General features: G+C 32.3%; 2 protein-coding genes across 2 annotated transcripts; one reads left to right on the plus strand and one right to left on the minus strand.

Annotated features, from left to right (window-relative positions):
* Window positions 1–124: 124 nt before the first annotated feature.
* Window positions 125–7,252, plus strand: LOTGIDRAFT_170599 (hypothetical protein; the record flags this gene model as incomplete). Its single annotated transcript, XM_009046420.1, has 6 exons — window positions 125–194; window positions 2,233–2,469; window positions 3,243–3,452; window positions 3,915–3,986; window positions 5,058–5,513; window positions 7,125–7,252. The coding sequence occupies 6 exons, from the start codon at window positions 125–127 to the stop codon at window positions 7,250–7,252; spliced, it is 1,173 nt and encodes a 390-aa protein (XP_009044668.1).
* A 7,559-nt stretch (window positions 7,253–14,811) lies between these two features.
* Window positions 14,812–20,785, minus strand: LOTGIDRAFT_54957 (hypothetical protein; the record flags this gene model as incomplete). Its single annotated transcript, XM_009046421.1, has 8 exons — window positions 14,812–14,903; window positions 16,000–16,109; window positions 16,529–16,638; window positions 17,494–17,621; window positions 18,219–18,320; window positions 18,917–18,955; window positions 19,906–20,114; window positions 20,694–20,785. Coding segments are annotated over 8 exons (882 nt in total), but the record flags the coding sequence as incomplete, so codon positions are not given.
* Between the last annotated feature and the right edge of the window lie 421 nt (window positions 20,786–21,206).

Raw genomic sequence — 21,206 nt, forward strand, 5'->3', positions numbered from 1 at the left:
ATATTTTCCAATAGAAAACAATCTTGGACTTTGATTGGGATTAAATCTATCTGAAATTCATATCTCTTACTATGACGTCATAATAACGTTACTAACATAACTCGAATTATAGTAATATTCAACTATGGCGGAGCATCAATTATACAATTTCCAAAACTGTAATGATGGTTCTTCTAGAACACAACATTTTTCAAGTAAGTATGAGTAGTATGTAAAGACCTCGTCACACCGGGAAGGTGGAATATTCTTTCAGAGCGTATTAAGGTCGTCATAAGTGTGGTATAAGCGTGCTGGACACTTCGGACAATGTGCAATATTGTCGCCACAATTCTCTGAGCCTGGACGTTTATTTTGGACAAAAAAATTCTGTTACTCGCTGAGAACGCCATAGGATCGAGAAGATCATAAGACAAGCGTTGTAGTAACATATCCTTCAACGGCATAAAAGCGCAGTACACGCGTGGCAAAAACTCGCGGTATGAGATCAACCGTTTTTAAGTTTAGGGACCTTTTCCCTAGTTTTCCCCACGTTTGACCACGATCTAGTACTTTCCAGTCGCCTTTAGATTGCAACTGGCCGCAGTCCGATGTGACGGGGCTATTAACATTCATTACATTGTCGATCAAATACGTCAAAGATCATATTTACTGGCGTTTGAAAGAATTTCGAAAATGTTTGATATTATTGGCAGTAACTGCAGCACAGAATAACGTTCAATACATTTTCAGAGCACTTCCAAACTCTGGGACATAAAAGAAAAAAAGTGAAGTCATACACGTTTACCATTCAGAACTTCATCAGAATAGTCAATCAATGGAAACCCTTGCCAGTACCTGAAACCTTTTTGATTTTTAAATTCAAATTAAATTTAAGTCCTACAATACAGCATGGATATCTGCATCTTCACAATGGTCAAGGTAGCACAAAGGTCACTTTTCTTGTATTGAAAAGAAATTCGAGAGGAGGGGAGGTGTCAAAGCCGGACCTGCCTTTGCGATTGTGACACGTGACCTTTTGACCTAACCTGAAGCTGATCCCTACTCTCTGCCGTATTCAAGCGCTGGGATTTTGTGAGAGAGCGAAGGAATTTGATTGATTAAAACCGGAGACATCATGTTAGGTCAAAAGTATATTTTGACAGATGTTCAACAGGTCCGTCTTGAGACTCTAACTGAAATGACTTTTAAAGGGAGTAAAATTTCTAGGTTGAGATATCTTTGAAGGAATTATGCGATTTTCTAGTATTTCTGAAAACTATATATACATATTTTAAAGACTTAAATCAACCCCTCAAAATGGCGCATCTGTCTCTTTAATAATAAAAACGGAACGAAAGTGCAAATCTCGAGCTCATTATCTTCTAAAAGCGCTAAAATGTATTCTCAAACTGACTGCAGAAATAGTTTACATGTACTTGTTTACATGTTTGTCACTTGACTGAATCACAAAATATTTCCTGGCATTATCGACTCTGACAAGTCTATTTTCGAATACAGAGCTGATCAAAGGCTTTGAAATTTAAAAAAAAACAAAAACCATTCTAGAGCACCATGAAATGCATAGATTTACACCTCTCGAAAGTATACCTATTATGGCTAATAATATCGCTAAACCATGCCCTAGAAAAATCAAATACGAACGTTCAAAACTAGCCTACAAATGTCTTTGCCGCTTTGATTCAAATGATGACAGCAAAGAAATTCACGGTCATCGAACGCTCTACTGAGAAAACTTTGAACTTGCTTTTCTTTGGCAGATCGTCCTGGGGATAGACTACAAATAGCCTCCCCCCCCCCCCCCCTTTCACCCCCACCCTCCGTTACTGTGATCTTCTGCTCCAATCTGACAATGGTAATATTTAAGTGTATTGAGAGTTTTCTCACGTGTAGCCTACTAACGATCCGAACCGCAAAACGAAACCCGATTTTTTACGCATTATTGGTATTTTTACGAGCAACTTTTAACTTATAACACAAAATATCTGTATTATCTACATAACATTTCTACTTAGTATTTAGCATCGACTTTTGACACTGATGCCCTTCCATAATAATCAGCTATGGCGGGGTTCAATTTCTAATATCAATTTTACAATCGCCAAATAATGGTTCTTTTCGAACACAACGTTTCTTAAAGAAGTAGAAGTGATTTGTAAACCTAAATAATAAATCCGCACAATTATAAAGAATGTCGTTTTAAGCAAGTTTAAATGTAACTTTTTATTTTTACAGATGATGACAATGGATATCATCAAAACTATTACTGTGGCGCTTTTCAGCCACGTTGTGCCATGATTAATCCATATTCAGATAGAATTAGATATAGAAAGCCGAAAAATTTTAACCCTAATGACCAAATTAAGGCTTTTATAATCAACAATGAAATGGAGTTCATCAAAATCAATGAAAATTTTGTATTTGCAAGAAAAAGGACTATTAATAGCTATTTCCGCGAAACAGATGCGGCTGGTAAGCGTTTCTTTACTGGATTTCCAGTTGTTTTTCTTCAATTTTTCAAGTGCTCATTGAGTAAGTGAAATCAAAATATTATAGTTTTGATATTATTGGTTCAAGGCAGAGTTGGGCGATATTATCGAAAAAACGTTTCCGCCCGTCCCTCCACAATTGCTCTTAAACTCTCTAGAAAGCACAATTCTTGGCTGATTTCGACGAAACTTGGTACGATGAACACTATTGAAAAATATTTAGTTTGAGTTATTGCCCGTGTTTTTGAAAACGCATTCAATTTTTAGCTCCTAAACAAGTATGGGAGGACAAAATTCTTGACAGATTTAGATGAAACTTGATGTGAGTGTTTGTATTCACCAGGAAGAGCCCTATTGAAAAGCAGAAAAATCGAAAAATATTTAGTATTTAATATTATTCAGTATCGTCTCAAAAAGTTCAAAAGAAGTGTATGACTGAAAGTTTAATATTTCATACTGGTGATTATTACTGCACTGCTAAATATTTTTATTCAAAATCAAAGGTGTATATTACCTTGCCTTGCAAGCTATCTTTCCTATACCGATAAAAAGAATGCCTCTATGACAATACACAAAAAATCTCATAACACTCAATTCTAGACTTCAAATCCTCCCGAAAGCTATCAATGTCTCATGTCATTATGCTTATATTGAGGTCATTTTAACGGCCTAGGAAAAACAACATATGATGATGGTAGGTTTAGGACATAGCATAGCATAGCAATTTAATGGGGCATGTCTGTGTATACCTTTCAGGTCACGAAGATATACAACAGATATCTACGGTTTTATTAGAAAATAAATTTGACGGTTACTCAGATCAAAAAGTGGTGGATACAATTAAATGTTTTATTTTGAATAAACATGTAGACTTTCTTACAATACCATCAAAAAGTCTAGTATATGAAAGAAACAAAAGGAATGGTGGTCTGTTCAATAAATCTAAACACACCATGAAAGATATCGGTAAGTCAGTTACACATTATTATAACGTCTGTTAGTTTTCTTGTATTACAAAATACATAACGTTACATTAAAATTTGATTTTTGTGTGAATTAACTTTGGACAATTTAATAATAATAAAAAAACATTGGAAATGCTTACCTCATTTAAAGACAATTTTGTAGCCTTTGTAAGCTCATATACGTCATCTTTTTGAAATTTTGCATTTTGAATTTGTGAAAATATTTTTGAATTTGTAAAAGTAATTTTGAAAAATTTAAGAAAATAACCTTGAAAATTTAAAAAAATAATTTTGAAAAATTTTAAAAAATAATTTTTGAAAAATTTTACAAAATAATTTTGAAAAATTTTGAAAAATAATTTTGAAAAAAGTAAAAAAAATTCAAAATTTCCAAAAGATATTGAGCTTCCATACAATTGCCTCGTTTGGTTTTCTTCATCTTTAAATCTATTTATTCTTTCAGCTAATCTGAATTTGGAAGAACGTCCTGTAATCTTCATTGAAGGACAATGGCAGACTTCAGTGACTTCTGAAGGTAATAAGTTTATTAAACATGTAGTGATATTGTGGCCACTGTCACCAAGAAATGATAATAAAAAAATGCAATACTTCTCTATAAAACCAATTCTTATCCCAAAATACAAAGTTTTTCTCAAAATAAAATGTAACTTGATTTACCAGACAGCTCTATTCTCTGGCAGTAAGTACTTATTGTGCTGTTTTCTGGTACTGGTTGCGTGGGTTTTTTGGCAGTTGGTACTGGTTGTGCTGTTTACTGGAAGCTGGTATTGGGTGTGCTGTTTTCTGGCAGCTGGTATTGGTTGTGCTGTTTACTGGAAGCTGGTATTGGGTGTGCTGTTTTCTGGCAGCTGGTATTGGTTGTGCTGTTTACTGGAAGCTGGAATTGGTTGTTCTGTTTTCTGGTATCTGTTATGTATTCACACAGTTGGTACTGGCTATTCCGTTTCTGTCAGCTGATGGTAGAGGTTATTGTTTTCATACAGTTGGATTTGACTATTCTGTTTTCTGACAGTTGCCAGTGGCGGGGGCAAAGGGGGGCAAGTTTTTCAGGTATGACTCTCATAACTAGGTTAGAAATTCGGGCAACCTCAGTTATTTCGCTAATATATACTCGCTTTTTTGCATTCAGACAGTTGGTACTGGCAGTTATATATTCATAAAGTTGGTACTGGTTGTTATATTTTCAGTTGGTATATTCATACTGTTGGTATTGGTTGTTCTATTTTCAGACACTTGGTACTGGTTGTTATATGTTAAAGCAGTGTTGGCACTGGTTGTTATATGCTCAAACAGTTGGTACTGGTTGTTATATTTTCAGGCATTTGGTACTGGTTTTTATATGTTCAAACAGTAATGGTTTTTATATTTTTAGACAATTGGTATATTCATAAAATTAGTACTGGCTGTTTTTATTCAGACAATTAGTACTGACTGTTTTTTATTCAGACAATTAGTACTGACTGTTTGTTTTATTCAGACAATTAGTACTGACTGTTTTTTTTTTATTCAGACAATTAGTACTGACTGTTTTTTTTTATTCAGACAATTAGTACTGACTAAATGACAAATTTGTTTTAAAATTCAGATGGCACATTAATGAGGCAATGCAGATTAATCATATTGGATAGCGAAGAGAAAGAACAGATGTTTTATAAAAAGTTAAGAATAAGAAAAGATAAAGTATTAAGTAAAAAACTGAATAAGGAGGCAATTGAAATCCAAGAAAATATGGAAAGGAAGGAAAATATGGAAAGGAAGGAAACACAGAAAGCGGAGGTTAAAGAAAATGAAAAACAAGAAATAAATATAAAAGAAAATAACGAGAAAGAAATAAAAAAGCAGAATAAGGAGGTAAATAAGATGCAAGAAAAGTTTGGAGTAAAAATGAAAGAAGATAATGCTGGAGTATTGACTATTTATGAAATTCTTGGTGTTTCTGGAGAAGGATTTATTTATGGTTACCATTGTGATAAAAAGACAGATAAGAAGAAATATTATGTAAAAGAAACATTTGTTACTGGTACTGTAACAGTACCTAGAGGTAGGGTTTATCAATGTATCCATTATAACTATTCTTACTTGGCCTGTTTCTAAAATTTTAATACTTAATCTTAATAAGTGTTTATTGCAGTCAATCAGATGATTGGAATACTAAATTCATTGTGAGTTAAGTTTTCAAGAATAAGACCCTTGTTTGTCCTCCAGGAATCTTCTATCTCAGTCTATAAATTAATTCAATTGGTAATTTTATTCCTAATGAAATACAAGGGATTAACAAATCTGGTGTTCTTCAGGTAAACAAAAGAAAAAGAAAAATGTTATAAGAAGATTTATCAGAAGAATCTTGACATGTGGTAAAATGGAATGAAATGAATGGCAGAATGGTTTCCAACTTTTCTACGCCTGATTCTTGGAACAAGTGTTACTGAGTTTCCTAATGAATATCGAATGATTTTGACATGGGCTTCTCCCGCGAAAATGTTAGGCATTTCTGATAGGGGTCAACCAAGATTAAACAGGGGTCAGAAATATATAATACCATAATACTAATCATGTAGATATGCACATCAAATACCTCTTATAGTTATGGGGATTCCAAAAATGTCTAGTTTATTACACTTTCTACCTAAAATGTGGGGTGCTGTTGTCAAAAACGTTGAAAGGTCATCAACCTTTGCCTGAAAGTCAAATTCATCAACTCAACACAGTCAATGTCATCCGATTATAGGGTCTAATAATATGCTTTCTGGCATGGATAATTCAACTAAACAATTTTTTAAAGCCGTAACCCAGTGGAATGTTCAGATAAAAAGCAGAAATTCAGAGATACCACACCTAGTAGAATATTATTTTAATATTCATCTAAGTCTATAAGTAGCAAAATAGGGTGATGGAGTTTTGAAGTCAACAAAAATGGCCATTGCACAGTTCACATTAGCAATATATGAATGTTTCTGGTGAATTTCTGGTGAGTTTGAGATACTACACATATACATAAACTAGGAGAATCTAAATATTGATAACTTAATATTTATTCTTGACAATCATTGGCAACACGAAATTTAGACAGACATTTTACGATACTTTGTGGATTTAGCAGCCATTTTAGAACTCCAAGGTTATGGGAACCACCTTTGCTTTTATAATTTTCTCAGTTGAATTGACATGTCAGAAAACATATTATTAGACTCTACAATCTTTTAAATCGGATAATATTAAGTGTGTTAGTGCATTTGATCGTCAGACAAAAGGTCCTTGACCTTTCAACGCTTTTTACCCTAGCGCCCTCATTTAAAAAAGAAAGTGAAACAAACTATGCAATTGTAGAATCCTGACTAGACCAGTAATTTGATGTGCATATCGACCAAATATATTTTATTTTGAATTCTGACCCCTGCTTAACCTTTGCTGACACCTATCGGAAATGACCGGCATTTTCGAGGGGGCAACCCAAAACATAATTGTCCGGTTTTCATCAGAAAAAAAAAAATCACCAATAAAAAACTACAATTTCAAACTACACTGTATTACAAACTGTGTTTTTTATACCGTGACCGCAATAGCCTCCCCTCCATTCTTGTAGGCTATCACAGAAGTTTGTAAATGCAGTGATTTGCACGTTGAAAATAAACCATTATATCCCTTTATAAAGGCCTATGCGATATCCATATGAGAGTTTTCAGTGGGACTCGAATTATGGTACTGTATTTCATCAAATGGGTGCAGAAGTCAGCCAATGCTGGTAGGCTGGGCTCGCGAGGAGGAGAAAGACGAACATGAACTAGACTAAATGTAAAGTTAGTAGAAATCAACAAAGTGGACATCAGTAAGGGCATAGGCCAATTTTCTGATAGAATTAAATACAGAAATTTATTTTTAAACTATGGCATAATGACCAAATCGAGGCTTTCACTATTGATAATGAACTGAAATTCTTCAAGATAAATGAAAATTTTGTATTTATGAGAAAAAGACATTTCTGCGAAACAGATGCGGATGAAAAATTTATTGAAATAAATAAACCAAGCACTAACGACCCGAAATCCGGAACAATATTTTGACGAAACATTGATTGGTAGGCCTAGCAGCAGCCTGATGATATTTTCACGAGGAAGTATATCAACCATAAGTGAGTAAGTATTTCAAAATGAAAAGTGATATCAGGTTTCTAAGTAAGGATACCCTGTCTGGCGCCACACCAGTCATAGCCACTCAACATACACTACATAGTACAAATAGGAATATAAGAAATAGCGACTTGACGAATTTAAAAAGTTCAAGGGACGTAACTGATGAAAATACATTTCTTCTCCAATTTAAAGGGAGGGAACTAACCAAAATTACTGTTATAACCTTACTAACAGAACTAGACTAGAACTAGTCAAATATTTTTTTTTTCTAGTAAGTACATATGAGTTGTTTGTAAACTTAAATATTGAGATCGGATATGTAGAATGTCGTTTTAAGTAAGTTCAAATCAGTCATAATGTAAATATTTATTTTTTTTCATCCCTATCCGCCTTACAATTGGGGAAGCGCCCCCCCGCAGCTACTTTCAGTCGGTAATGGTGCCATGATTAATACCCATGCGAAAATTATGGTACTGTATTTCATCAAATGGATGCAAACTGGCGCAGAAGTCAGCCTAATGCTGGTGGTTTGGGCTTGCGACGAGGAGAGAAAGACGAACCCGAACTAAAAGAAAAGTTAGTAGAAATCAACAGAGAGCATATGATATCAATTAGGGCATACATTCCGACAGAATTAAATACAGAAAGCCAAATGATTTGTTTTTCTTAACCATAGCATAGGCCCTAATGACCAAATCAAGACTTTCAAAATTGACAATGAACTGGAATCCATCAAGATATTTTTTGTATTTATGAGAAAAAGGGGTATTAATGGATATAGTGACTTGCCGGATTTAAAATGTTCAAGGGACGTAACTGATGAAAATATATTTCTCCAAATTTAAGGGAGGTAACCTACCACAATAATTGTTATATGAGTAAGTATATCAACCGTAAGTGAAATACTATTTCAGAATGAAAAGTGGTATCAGGTGACTAGAAGAGTAAGGATACCATGCCTGGCGCAACACCAGTTATAGCTGTTCAACATACACTACAAATAGGAATAGAAGAAATAACGACTTCACGAAAGATTTAAAAAGTTCAAGGGACGTAACTGATAAAAAGAAATTTCTCCAATATAAAAGGAGGTAGCCTACCACAATAATTGTTATGTAACGTTACTAACGAATGTGGACAAATGGCGGGGTACAATTTCCAGCATCAATTTTACAATTGCCACGTTTCGTTATAATGGTTTTTCTAAAAAGTAGAAGTGGTTTGTAAATCTAAATATTGAACCCGCATATATAAAGAATGTCGTTATAAGTAAGAAATATCGTCTATACGAGGAATTGAAAAAGTTCAAGGGATGTAACTGATGAAAATAATAATCTCCAATTTCAAAAGTTCAAGGGACGTAACTGATACATTTCTACAATTTAAATTAACAGAACTCCAATTATAGTAATAGTCCATTGGTTTGTAAAAGTTGTTTTTGGCTTTATAGGCCTATTTTAGCCTATATGTTAATCTTTTAGCAGACATTGTTTTATTCCAAAGTAGAATAAACACATTTGTTTTAAAAGTTGCTTAGTTGAATTAGTCATGTCGGATAATATTTACTGTGAATTTGACCTTCAGGCAAAATGTCCATGACCTTTCAACGCTTTTCTTTTGAGTTTTTTTTGGTTGTTGCATCACATGCAATAAACATTTGTAACTGTACAAATAGATTGATGTATCTAGATTACCAAATTTGAAATTATTTCAAATTCAGCAATGAAAAATTCACTATCCACCATAGCCCAATACAAAACCAAGACTGGAGTCAAAAATGCAACTCTAAAACTTGACATATAGATCAAGTACTTGTTAAACAACTACTAAGACAGCATCTATGGCCTACACAATTTCAAACTATTACAAACTGCATTTTATAACTTGACCTCAATAGCAGTATCTTGTATCACAGACGTTTGTAAATGCAGTGATTTGATTGGATGATATGTAAGCAAAAACAGTCAATCAGAGCCCTTGACAGAAAGCCTGTAAACAATAAGCCATAATATGTCTAAATTTGTTCTGTTGAGAGATCTGATTCACTGTATTGGCTAACGTATGATCCAATCAAATTGCTGCATTCTGTGATACAACAAAGGTGGCTATTGCTGTCAAGGTATAAGACAAAAACAGCAGCAGAGTTTAAAACACGATAAATTTTATTTCGATTCTTTTTTTTTTTATTTGAGAGCAATCTTCAAAAATTTCAGCCTTGTTGCTTGGAGATGATGCTCTCCTCAGGCAAAAGGCACTAGGTCAAGGAGGTATAACATACTAGGTCCATAATGAACACTACTAATAGGGATTATTAGGGTCAATTAGTAGTGAAAATTTCAAAGTGATAAAAATAAAAACTACATGAATACAATAGACAAGTTTTACTTTCATTTCATAAAAGATCACATAACAGCATAATAAGAATATTAATTATGAAATATTTACTGATTTATTCTATACATATAGATTTACTGTTAAAATGGCTTAATCATTCTATAATAAGATCTTATATTGAACTGGGGCCTTATTCTTAAAATCTTAAGATAATTCTAGTGTTCCAGTCATCTGATTGGTCAATCATTAAAATGGATTTTTCAATTCATTTTAATATCCAATCAGATTACTATATTTCTTAAAATCTGGATTTTTATATATATATATTTCATTGGCCAAGGTCCTTTCAAAAGAGTTGCAATAGTTGGGTATTTGTCCTTAAAGGGACAGATGCCCCATTTTTTTTTGGACTAATCATACTTTAGTCTCAGACACAGGAATTTTTTAGTTAAAACAGTAATAGTGTCCCCAGGTCACCATCAAAATTTGAGCTTTCAAATCCATGTATGTCTAGAATTATCTGCGTTTGAATGTTAAAATGACGACTCTTCATTTTAAGAGAGTCTGTGATATATAGAAAAGATATTAAAAGACATAGTAAGTATAATTCATAGTTAGAAGTAATTTTAAGGGAATTATGCGATTTTCGTACATTTCTAGTATTTCTGAAGACTATTTACATATATTCCAGACTCAAATCAACCTACTTCTGTCCCTTTAACTGATAATTCAATTCTCTTTGAAATGGACCACAATATTTTAAGACACAAATCATCATCATATACATGTATATTGAATATTGAGGCTCAACCCAAATATGACTGGTAACAGCCAACAAGATCCATTAATATTTCTTTGGTATTGATGAATAATCTATGAAAGCTGCCTACTGCAAAATCTATATGTATAGAATAAGTTAAAGATAGCTGATAGGGTGTTATCCCATCCAGAAATATTTTCACTAAATTTTGATCAAAATCACTACCAAAATGGTGATCAATTCAAAAGATGAGTGATTTCATAACTGAATAAACCATCCAATAATAATTGACATAGAAAAAACAGTCCAATGTCAGTTTAAAGTCAAAACTTAAAGGGATTGTAAAGAGGTTTTCTAAGTTTTTTATGTGTATTGGGGACACTGGTAGCATCAATTTGCACCATTAAAATTTTCAATCAGACGTCTTGTGGTTCTTACAATTTCACTGAAACTTAGTACCAGAAGCTACTATTAATGTATATTCTCTAGGAGAAATGGTGAAATTGGTGCTGTCAGTTTCCCATATACACATACAGAAAATCTCTTTACAATCCCTTTCAATGGAGTTGCTGAATTGAGTTCCAAGAGATCTTCACAATTTGAAGCTATTACACACTTGTCTACTACCTTGAATGCGGCCATTTGATTATATTGTACGCTAGCAAATGCAGCTAATGAGAGTCTTGGATAAAAACTCAGCATTGTGGCTGCGCCTTAAAGCAGGGGCTACGATTGGCTGTATTTGCTTGCATACAATCCAATCAAATTACTCCATTTACAAACTTCCATGGTACAAGAAGGTTACTATTGCAGTCAAGATATTAAATGTAGTTCGTAATAGCTTGACATTGTGCAGATGCAAGAGATATTGCAAGACCATTTGCAATAGAAGATTTTGGAGAGGTGATTCCCTCATCGACACTCCACTTAAAATGTCAAATCAAACACAAAATAATATAAAAAAAATTCTCTTCAGCATACACAACTAAACAAAAATATACATTAATATACTTAAACATACAGATGCTGGTGTCCAAGAAAATTACTAACAAAAAATCTAGAAGCTTCAAGAAGGCAACATAATACACTTAAAGCTGACATGTACTCAGAAAAATATGACACATAAATAATAAAGCTGACATGTTTCTAAAATAAAAAGTAGCATAAAATAATTAGATGAATGATTACTATGAGATGAAATAGATTATATAAAATAACAATAAGCTACTCATTATGTTTCTTTTTTCATAAATACTATCATATCATTGAAAAATATTGAACAGAAATAATAATCTGGTATTTTTGCATAAGACATGCCCAAAGAAGATATTATTTTGCACTACTGTCCAGGACGAATGATCCTTTGGTCTTCCTTGGAATGTATATTGTAAAAGGAATTCTTTCTCACAATTGTTTTAAAAGACAAAGAGCATGTACTACAATCTGCATTAAGGCCTTTGATTAACTCATCCTTAGATTAGATAGGGATTATAAAAAATATGTAATTTCATTAAGAAAAAAAAACAATTATTTTTTTTTTGCCTCTTAACATGATTATGAGAAAGAATTCCTTTAAAGGCACATGCAATATATAATCAAAGCAATTGGTCCATTATTCTTAATTACATTTACAAAATATATTTACATGTACATGATATATAGGTATTAACTATACCAAAGTTACTATATCAATTAGTGAAAAATAAGTTCTAGAAGATCTACTGATACAATTATCACTTATGTGAATGATGTTTCAAAATGTGGTTCAGGTTTCCATGCCCTAATATCTCTTTAACTCTATCTTAATTGAGAATAAAATTAGGACTATATTCTTTCAATTGATTCAGGTCAAACTAGTAATGATTGATACAGATATCAAACTTGTAATGTTTGATCCAGATATATCAAATTAGTAATGGTTAATTTCAGATATCAAACTTGTAATGTTTGACTCAGATATCTAATTTGTAATGGTTGATTTCAGATATCAAACTTGTAATGTTTGATTCAGATATCTAATTTGTAATGATTGATTTCAGATATCTAACTAGTAATGTTTGATTCAGATATCATATTTGTAATGGTTCAGATATCAAGCTAGTACTAGTAATGTTTGACTCAGATATCAAACTAGCAATATTTGACTCAGATATCAAGCTTGTTTGATTCAGATATCAACCTAGTAATGTACAGTATAAGAAATGAAAGAAAGAAGAAATAATTTATCACAATAATAACATGAAGAAGTGTGGATGAATAAAAATGTTGCATTGTATGTTAATAAAATACTGATTGACTAATAGTAATAATAATGAGCAGTGATGATCTAAAAATAACATAAACATGCCCTTGAATAAGCTCCCAACATTTTAAGCTTTTTCACAATTCAATGATTGTCATTGTGTTCCAACATTAAAAATTCCACAAAAAATGTTTTCTTCACAGGCCAATGCAACCAGTTTTCATAACTGAAACTGTATTAAAGGGATTGTAAAGAGGTTTTCTAACAATTTTACGTATATCAGGGACACTGCTAGCATCACTTTGTACCATTCTAATTTTCAAACCATTTTTTGATTATCTCACAAGGACCTTCCTCGTAAGTGATGTCATCAAACACCTAGTTCAAGTGAAATAACAGGAACCACAGATGACTGATTGAAAATTTGAGTGGTGCAAATTGATACTATAAGTGTCCCCAAAACACATAATTTTTTTAGAAAACCTCTTTACAATCCCTTTAACTAATGTACTTTAAAGTTAGCAAATCAAGTATCCATAAATAGGCCTTTAGCCTATTCCAGTTTCATACAAATGAGTAAACATCAAATTAAAATGACCATAACCAAACATTCATCCCAATATTACAACATTTAAGAATCACCTAGCTTTGTGAACTACTTGTTATTCCCACCACAAGTCACAAATTTTTTTTTCCACATCTGAATATACCTGTAATATTTCAATATAAGTTTCATCAAGAACCCTCTTCCATTTGCAGGCAATTTCTCTTCCTTTTATATTTCAAATCATCTACAAGCTCAAAGGGTTTTTCATTTTAAATTTCTATTAAAACTAAAATATTTAGACTATCTTTAGATTGGCATTATAATAGAAATTTGTGACAATTACTCTGGTGTAAACTTTTAAACTTACAAATTTCAATCCTAATATTAAGTTAGTTAGAGGAGCAAAGTTCTGTATTATACATACGTCTATACATTTTGTCACCATAAGCCAACAGTGTTCATATAAATACATCAAAACATTGAAAGACAAGTTATAAAATACTAATATAAAAGGCAGATAATATATAATGCAGACAGAAGGCACAAATGAACTATTTCACTAACCAAATTCAGTGTCTGTAAGCTTTTGTGAATCATTGATAACTTAAAGGGATTGTAAAGAGGTTTTGTAAATTTTGTATGTGTATCGGGGACAATGATAGCATCAATTAGTACCATTCCAATTTTCAATCAGACGTCTGTGGTTCTAGCAATTCTAATAAAAGTAAGTGTTTTATGACGTCACCCCCCACAAATGTCTTATGTGATACAAGCAAATTTTGTGGGGTTGACATCATAAAACACTTCAACAATTTAGAAAACCTCTTTTCAATCCCTTTCATTAAATAAATATATCAAGTTCTTATATAAATAGGTTGTATGTTCTTGGTGGCTTAAGCATAATAAACTACAGTACTAAGCAGTGCATTTGATTGGTTGGTTGTATACAATTACCACCATTTTGTATCCATGATGTTTGCATTTTGTCCCAAAAGACATTGAAAGTCACAAGAACATGTTCTCATGTTCATGCTGTATTCTGCTGTGATATCTGTTAATCAAGAACATAGTTTAATACACAACCTTAAATGTATTTGAATCAAAATCTTTGACTCTACCACAAGAGCATTTTCCTGCCTAAATCAAACGACGCAGAAAAACACAACACAAAGCATATTTGACACAAAATAGGCAATGTCTTCACAACTTAATTATTACAAATCTGAAATTTGATAAGTGTTCTTGACATATATTCTGAATTAAACAATTAACACTAGCCAATCCATGTAAAGGGTATCTAAATAGAGCCAGCATCTAAATAGAGCCAGCAGTAAGCCAGATAGTTTTCTTCTGTTCATTAGATATCACTGATTTAATAGACATACACATATGAGCCAAGTTACCACCTTGTATAACACCTACAAATAAAACAAAATATTTACATTTCTACTATCACTCCCTTCAATAAACAAGTTAGCCAAACCGGCGTTTATTTTCCAATAACTGTAGTTTGTCACATGACAATAAGGCATATGAATACATCGAAAACAAAAACAAGGATTGACCCAAGTTTTTACCTAGAGTCTAATCTAATTTTACAATTTATTTAAATTTACAATTGTTGTTAATATTTCAATGGAATATTAAATATTTGATAATTCTATCATCCAAATAAGACTGTCTATTTATAGATCTATATTGTTAGGGGTGGGTCGGTGAACTTGATTGACAGATATCGGTGAATTATGCAACAACGGTTTCGGGTATTTTTACAATTAAAAAATAGAACATTTTAGCGTATTTTATCAGAAAAGATAAACCAATGTAAATATAAGGAATGAATGTGAATCTTATCGTTATGGGGAAATAAACGCTGGTTTATCATGTGACAAGACGTACATGACCCGCTTGCCGGTATTAGAGCGTAAGAACATCAGCTATGGTAGTATTTAGTTGCAACAAGTTTCGTCAAAATCTGTCAATAATTGAACATTCTAGTGTTTACAAACTAAAATTGAACGATTGTTCAAGAACAAGGGCAATAACTCATACTAATTATTTTTTGATTTTCAATAGTGTTCATCCTTGGGTGATAATAAACACTCACACCCAGTTTCATCAAAATCCGTCAAGAATTGCACCTTCAAGAGTATTTACAAGCATTTTAAGAACAAGGGCAATAACTCATACCAAATATTTTCACCAATAATTACCGTTGTAACATCACCATGAAGGTAATATAAGTGAAATGCACCAAGCCCATAGATTTTATTAGAAACATGCATTGGGAAGGCAATATGGTCGGATATTCAGCAGTTTGAGTAAGACTGTTATAGAACTTTCAAATTTATGGGACTTTTTCTTGTGTTTTCCGGCTATCCAGTACATTTTTGGTTTCCGTACAATTGAAAATAGTTGACAGGGCTATTGCATGCCTTTTATCAGAAATTTGTTTTGGTGTAAATACATCTGTAAAGATAAGATGCATCAATACAAAATAATCAAAATACATACATGAAAAGGTATGTTGGTTTTCCTGTTCTAATTTCTGATTTTGATCATATAATTCTTTGGCTAATTTGGTGGTCATTTTTTCTGGTAAAAATTGGACATCACGAACCTCTCTAAAATCAGAATAAATATGAAAATGTTAGAAGCAGAAAAAGTGCATCAGATTTTAGGGTTAACGAGATCAATTTTGGACCTCATTTCCTAAGTCTTTTGTAGCCACTACTGTATAAAGGTCAAATAAAGAGCAAGTTAGTCAAATCTTGAGAGAAAAGGGAATTCTTCTTTAAATTTTCGCAACTTTTTAAAACAAAAAAAAAAATGACAAAGTTATAGTCCATCTCATTTGTCACAAACTTTTTTTTTGAAATCCAAATGATTTAGCATTACAAGCAAGTCAGAATCAGAGGGCATAAAAATCTGCAAGCGCTATCTCAACTTCCAGGGCAAATTTATTACAACTGAGTGTCATTAAAATTTTGTAGCAGCACTCCTTTACAACTTCTAAATAAGAATATATAATAAGTCAATTCACCTTATTTGTTTTGGACTTTTATGATGTACAAATACAACAATAGGATATATCTTTAATCTTTGTAATCTTTCTATAGCTTCAACACCAACATTTAATAAACAATGCATTTTCTAAATATAAACAATAAATAAGTAAGGAATTATGAACATTATAGACAATATATCTAAGCTTCGAAAGTAATATGCAAAAATATATCAATATATGAACACAATTTTAGGGATAACAATTACTTTAATAAATAACTTGCGACGTTTCGCGTGTTCATGTATCCATACCTCAATTACTAAATGCCACTTAAGGAAAAATATCACAGTTCAACTTTTTTACTAAAATTCATATGCTCACATTGTTTCAGAGTTTTTTTTCTGAATATGACAATTTCAAATCCACTAACCAGCATCAATGGCAAGGAAAGAAAAGGTGGGAACAGCAATGACACAAAATTGTGATTGGATAGTATACAAAAATAGTATGTAACAAGAGCAATTACTTTAAGCCTACAAGCCCACTAAAATCCAAAACAAAGATCATCCTCTATCAAAATCATACTTCCAAATTTCAGGCATCATGATGAAGCATCATCAAAGGGATTTTAAAGAGGTTTTCTAAAAAATTTTATGTGTATCAAGGGCACTGATAACATCAATTTGCACCATTCCAATTTTCAATCAGACGTCTGTGGATCCTGCAATTCCACATAAAAATAAGTGTTTGATGAAGTCACTAATCACCAAATATGCTTGTATCACATAAGGCCCTTCAGGATTAGTGACGCCATCTGACACTTAATTTTATTGGAATTGCAGGAATCTTAGACATCTGATTGAAACATGAAATGATGTAAACTGATGCTATCAGTATACACATAAAATATTTAGAAAACCTCTTAAAATCACTATAAACTTATATGTGTTGGATTTTGTATTTGTGATGTAATATTTCCAGAACATCACAATAACACTGACCTTATCACAGATATCTTTAATATCAGCCACTCGGATACATTCATATTGATCATCTTGTTTCCAATAATCTATATAATGTCCACGAGATAAATTCTGTTCCATAGACATAGCTGATGATGACATTAACACTGAAACAACAATTCAAATAATCATAATGGAAAGTCAAGAATATTTCATGGTATATATTTAATTATGATATACCATATACCAAGATATGAATAATGAATACTTATGTTAAATCTTTTAAGCAGTTAATATTGTTTGATTTCGAAACACAATAAACTACACTCGCTTAGGAGCTACCGCATCTTGATTATTCCCAAAACAGGGAAAACTCTGTACGAAAATCCCAAAATTCCTTCAAAAATATCTCAAACTAGTAATTTCTTTTCCTATTTCTTCAGATGTCTTTTCTATATAATGAAAAGTATCAAGAAAGAATGAGTCACCATTTTAACTTTCGAAAGTGGATAATTCTGGACTCACTTGGATTTGAGGGCTCCAATTTCAACAGTGAGTTGCGAACACTGTTACTGATTGGCTTAACTAAAAAGTTCCTGTTTCTGAGATACGATAGGTTCAACGGATGACGAACATGTCCCTTTAATGCGACAGAATTTCATCGCTACTTGAAAATATGAAGAAAATCTGTTGAAAATCAGGAAGCATTTATATTATAATGTGAACAGATGGAGTAATTATGATAATGAATATTCTATTATTACCTGTTTGACATTGACAATATTTATCAGGTGATTCAGCTATCAATTTATTTATAACAGCATCACTTAATGGTGCTAATACTACAACAGGGCGAATCATATTAGCTGAAAATAGAAAAAATGTATGAAAATGAATTTAAAATATCAATCTATTCATTTGGAACTAAGAAAAAGCAATATCTTTAATGAGTGCTTAAGTCATATCAAATGAGTTCCATGATGTAATATTTTGCGAGCCATGGTGACAAATTTCATAAACTTCATATGACATAAGAACCAGTGGAAAATTCTATTATCAAACAACTATCAATAAACGCATATTTTCGCATCGTTTCTATAGAGGGCCTTTATTTTGAGATTCACCTTTTTGCACCTTCTGCAAAATGTCCTTGAGTGTAACAAATAAGATCTGAGTGAGCAAATTTATCTTATAAATAAATTGAATACTTTAATCAAAATTATATCATTGGGACAATTTTTGTGACACTTCGAATTTGTCAACTTTAAAGGATGCCATGTTTTTTTTGCCTGAATATATGGCCTACATGTACATAATTAGCACAATTATTAACCTGTGCTACAAGTTAATGTTGTTATTTTGAACCTGTGTTATGAATAAGGGAACTGTACTGTTGTGTGATAAATGCAAATAATGATGCAAAATAATAAAAGGGAAAAGAAATAGACTTTGATTTACTTACATTCTTGTTTTTCTATTTTGGTATATCCAAATATGGAATCTGTAGAGTAAATATTAAAACATAATTTAATAACAAAGGAAAAATCTGATGCTATTGAGGTCTCTAATAAAATCATGATCATTAATTCTAACAAAGCGAGAGAGTCATTTATATATAATGCATTTTCGTATCACAATTAATTACAGGGCAGGCACAAATATCATAGATGTATATCATAGTTGCCAAAATTTGGTAAAAAAATATCACAGAATGTGACTGTTGTTGAAATATTGTTAACATATCAGACTTTGATTATCATATTCCATTCACATACAAAATAGTTACTGTTTATGGAGTAGTTTTGATGTCAATATTAATTTCTTTGCAAAATGACAAAATGTATAATGTCGATTTGTGAAAGTCCATTTGTAGAATTGTAACTTAAAGAAAATACATTGGTAATTTTGAGATTGATTTGTGAAAATGAAATGAATGGAGTTTTATGCCATGTAGGGTGCAATGAGGGAAATTTTGCCAGGACAGCGGCATTAGTCTGCTCTTTTTCGATTTCCAACTGTCGAGGGATCTTTAACGTGCACAGCCTGTAGCACACAGGGCCTCGGTTTATTGTCCCATCCGAATGACTAGACGCTTTTTCCATGTCAGCCCCTCTTACCTGCATCACTAACAGGGGGGAACCGGGTTGAAATATCCGAGAATGTTTTGTGAAAAGACGATGTGTGAGATGTTGATGATACAAACATAGATGTAGATCGTCATCATCGAGTTTATACAAGTCTACATATTGAAAAATTAACAATTGAACTTGTAATGAACATCTACAAATCAATCTCAAAATTACCAACATACATTTCAACTTTTACAAATCAACAATATACTGTTTGTTGTTTTACAAGGGAATTAATATTGACATCTCTCCATAACTGTTGTTTATTTGTCAAGCATCAACCTTCACAAAATTGAAAATCAGAAAAATCTAAAGCACTTACCATCGAGTATAGGAACGGAATCACTATTTAAGGAAGCATCAGAGAATGAATTAAATTCTCGACTATCCTTGGAATTATTGCGATGATGTCGACTACGACGGCGGAAGAAACTTCTCCTGGCAGTTCCAGACCCACGTCTTGAACCTTCACAATCATGTAAACTGAAGTTCTCAGACAGACTTCTTCTTAGTACCATTTCATCTTCTAGTCTGTAAAATTAAAACTTGAAAAATTTATACATTTTCCTTTCCATACCAACATAGCTCTCCAGAATGGGTTTAAGGTCAACTGATATCAAGTGCCATGCTTTGATAAAATACCATAGAGGGCACCACACTTTCATATTTGTGGGGACAAAAATATTAGGATTCCTAATTTTCTTTGATTTTACTCAAATTTATTATATATTTTGTGTGTTCTAATTTGCTTCTGTAATATAATTCTTATTCTCTTCCTTATTAATCAATACCATTCAAACTCTTCAAACTTTGTCTTATACCTTGACTGCAATAGCCACCTTTTGTAAATGAAGTGATTTGATTGTACGCTAGCAAATACAGCCAATCTCAGACCTCAACAGAAAGTCTTTTATCACAAAAACCATAATGAGGGCTCTGATAGGCTGTATTTGCATGCATACAATCCAATCACATAGCTGCATTTGATGATATAAGAATAGGTAGTATTGTAGTCAAGGTATAAGTACAAAAAGTTTGTGTAAGCTTGACATTGTGAAATGTTGGCTGAAAAATCAAATCCATGAAAGAAATGTTACTATGGATACGAACCTGATTCTACTAGGAATAGTTCCACCACGTAATTTTTTAGATTCATTATCCACTAACCAGGCAAACCATAATCCAGTATTACCTTGATATAATGTATTCTCTACTAACAATATATCATCTTTATGGAAAGATAACTCTGTTTCTACGTCTGCTAATCTTTCAAAATTAGCTCTGATATAGAAACTATCACCTGGTACATTTAATATCTTGTTATATTCTGAAATCAAATCAAAAGTTATGATGAACAGATTCCTAGGTGGTGTTTGATTGGTGAGTTCTGAACAGGTTCTGTCTGTTCCAGTTCTGCCCCAGTCGAACAGTATGAAAGCGGACATGTCACATTTTCTCATCTGTATCCTTCTCCATTTGGAATTCTGTCTGCACCTTCTTTTCTTTCGGCACACGTTGAACTCGTTCTGAACTCTATTCCTACTAATTTCACTGAACGTTCTGTTCATTCCATTAATCTTGAACGTGCAGAGCTCACCAATCGAGCGCCCCCCTATTGTCAAT

Source organism: Lottia gigantea (assembly GCF_000327385.1).
Source record: "Lottia gigantea unplaced genomic scaffold LOTGIsca_101, whole genome shotgun sequence".
Taxonomy (NCBI): domain Eukaryota; kingdom Metazoa; phylum Mollusca; class Gastropoda; family Lottiidae; genus Lottia; species Lottia gigantea.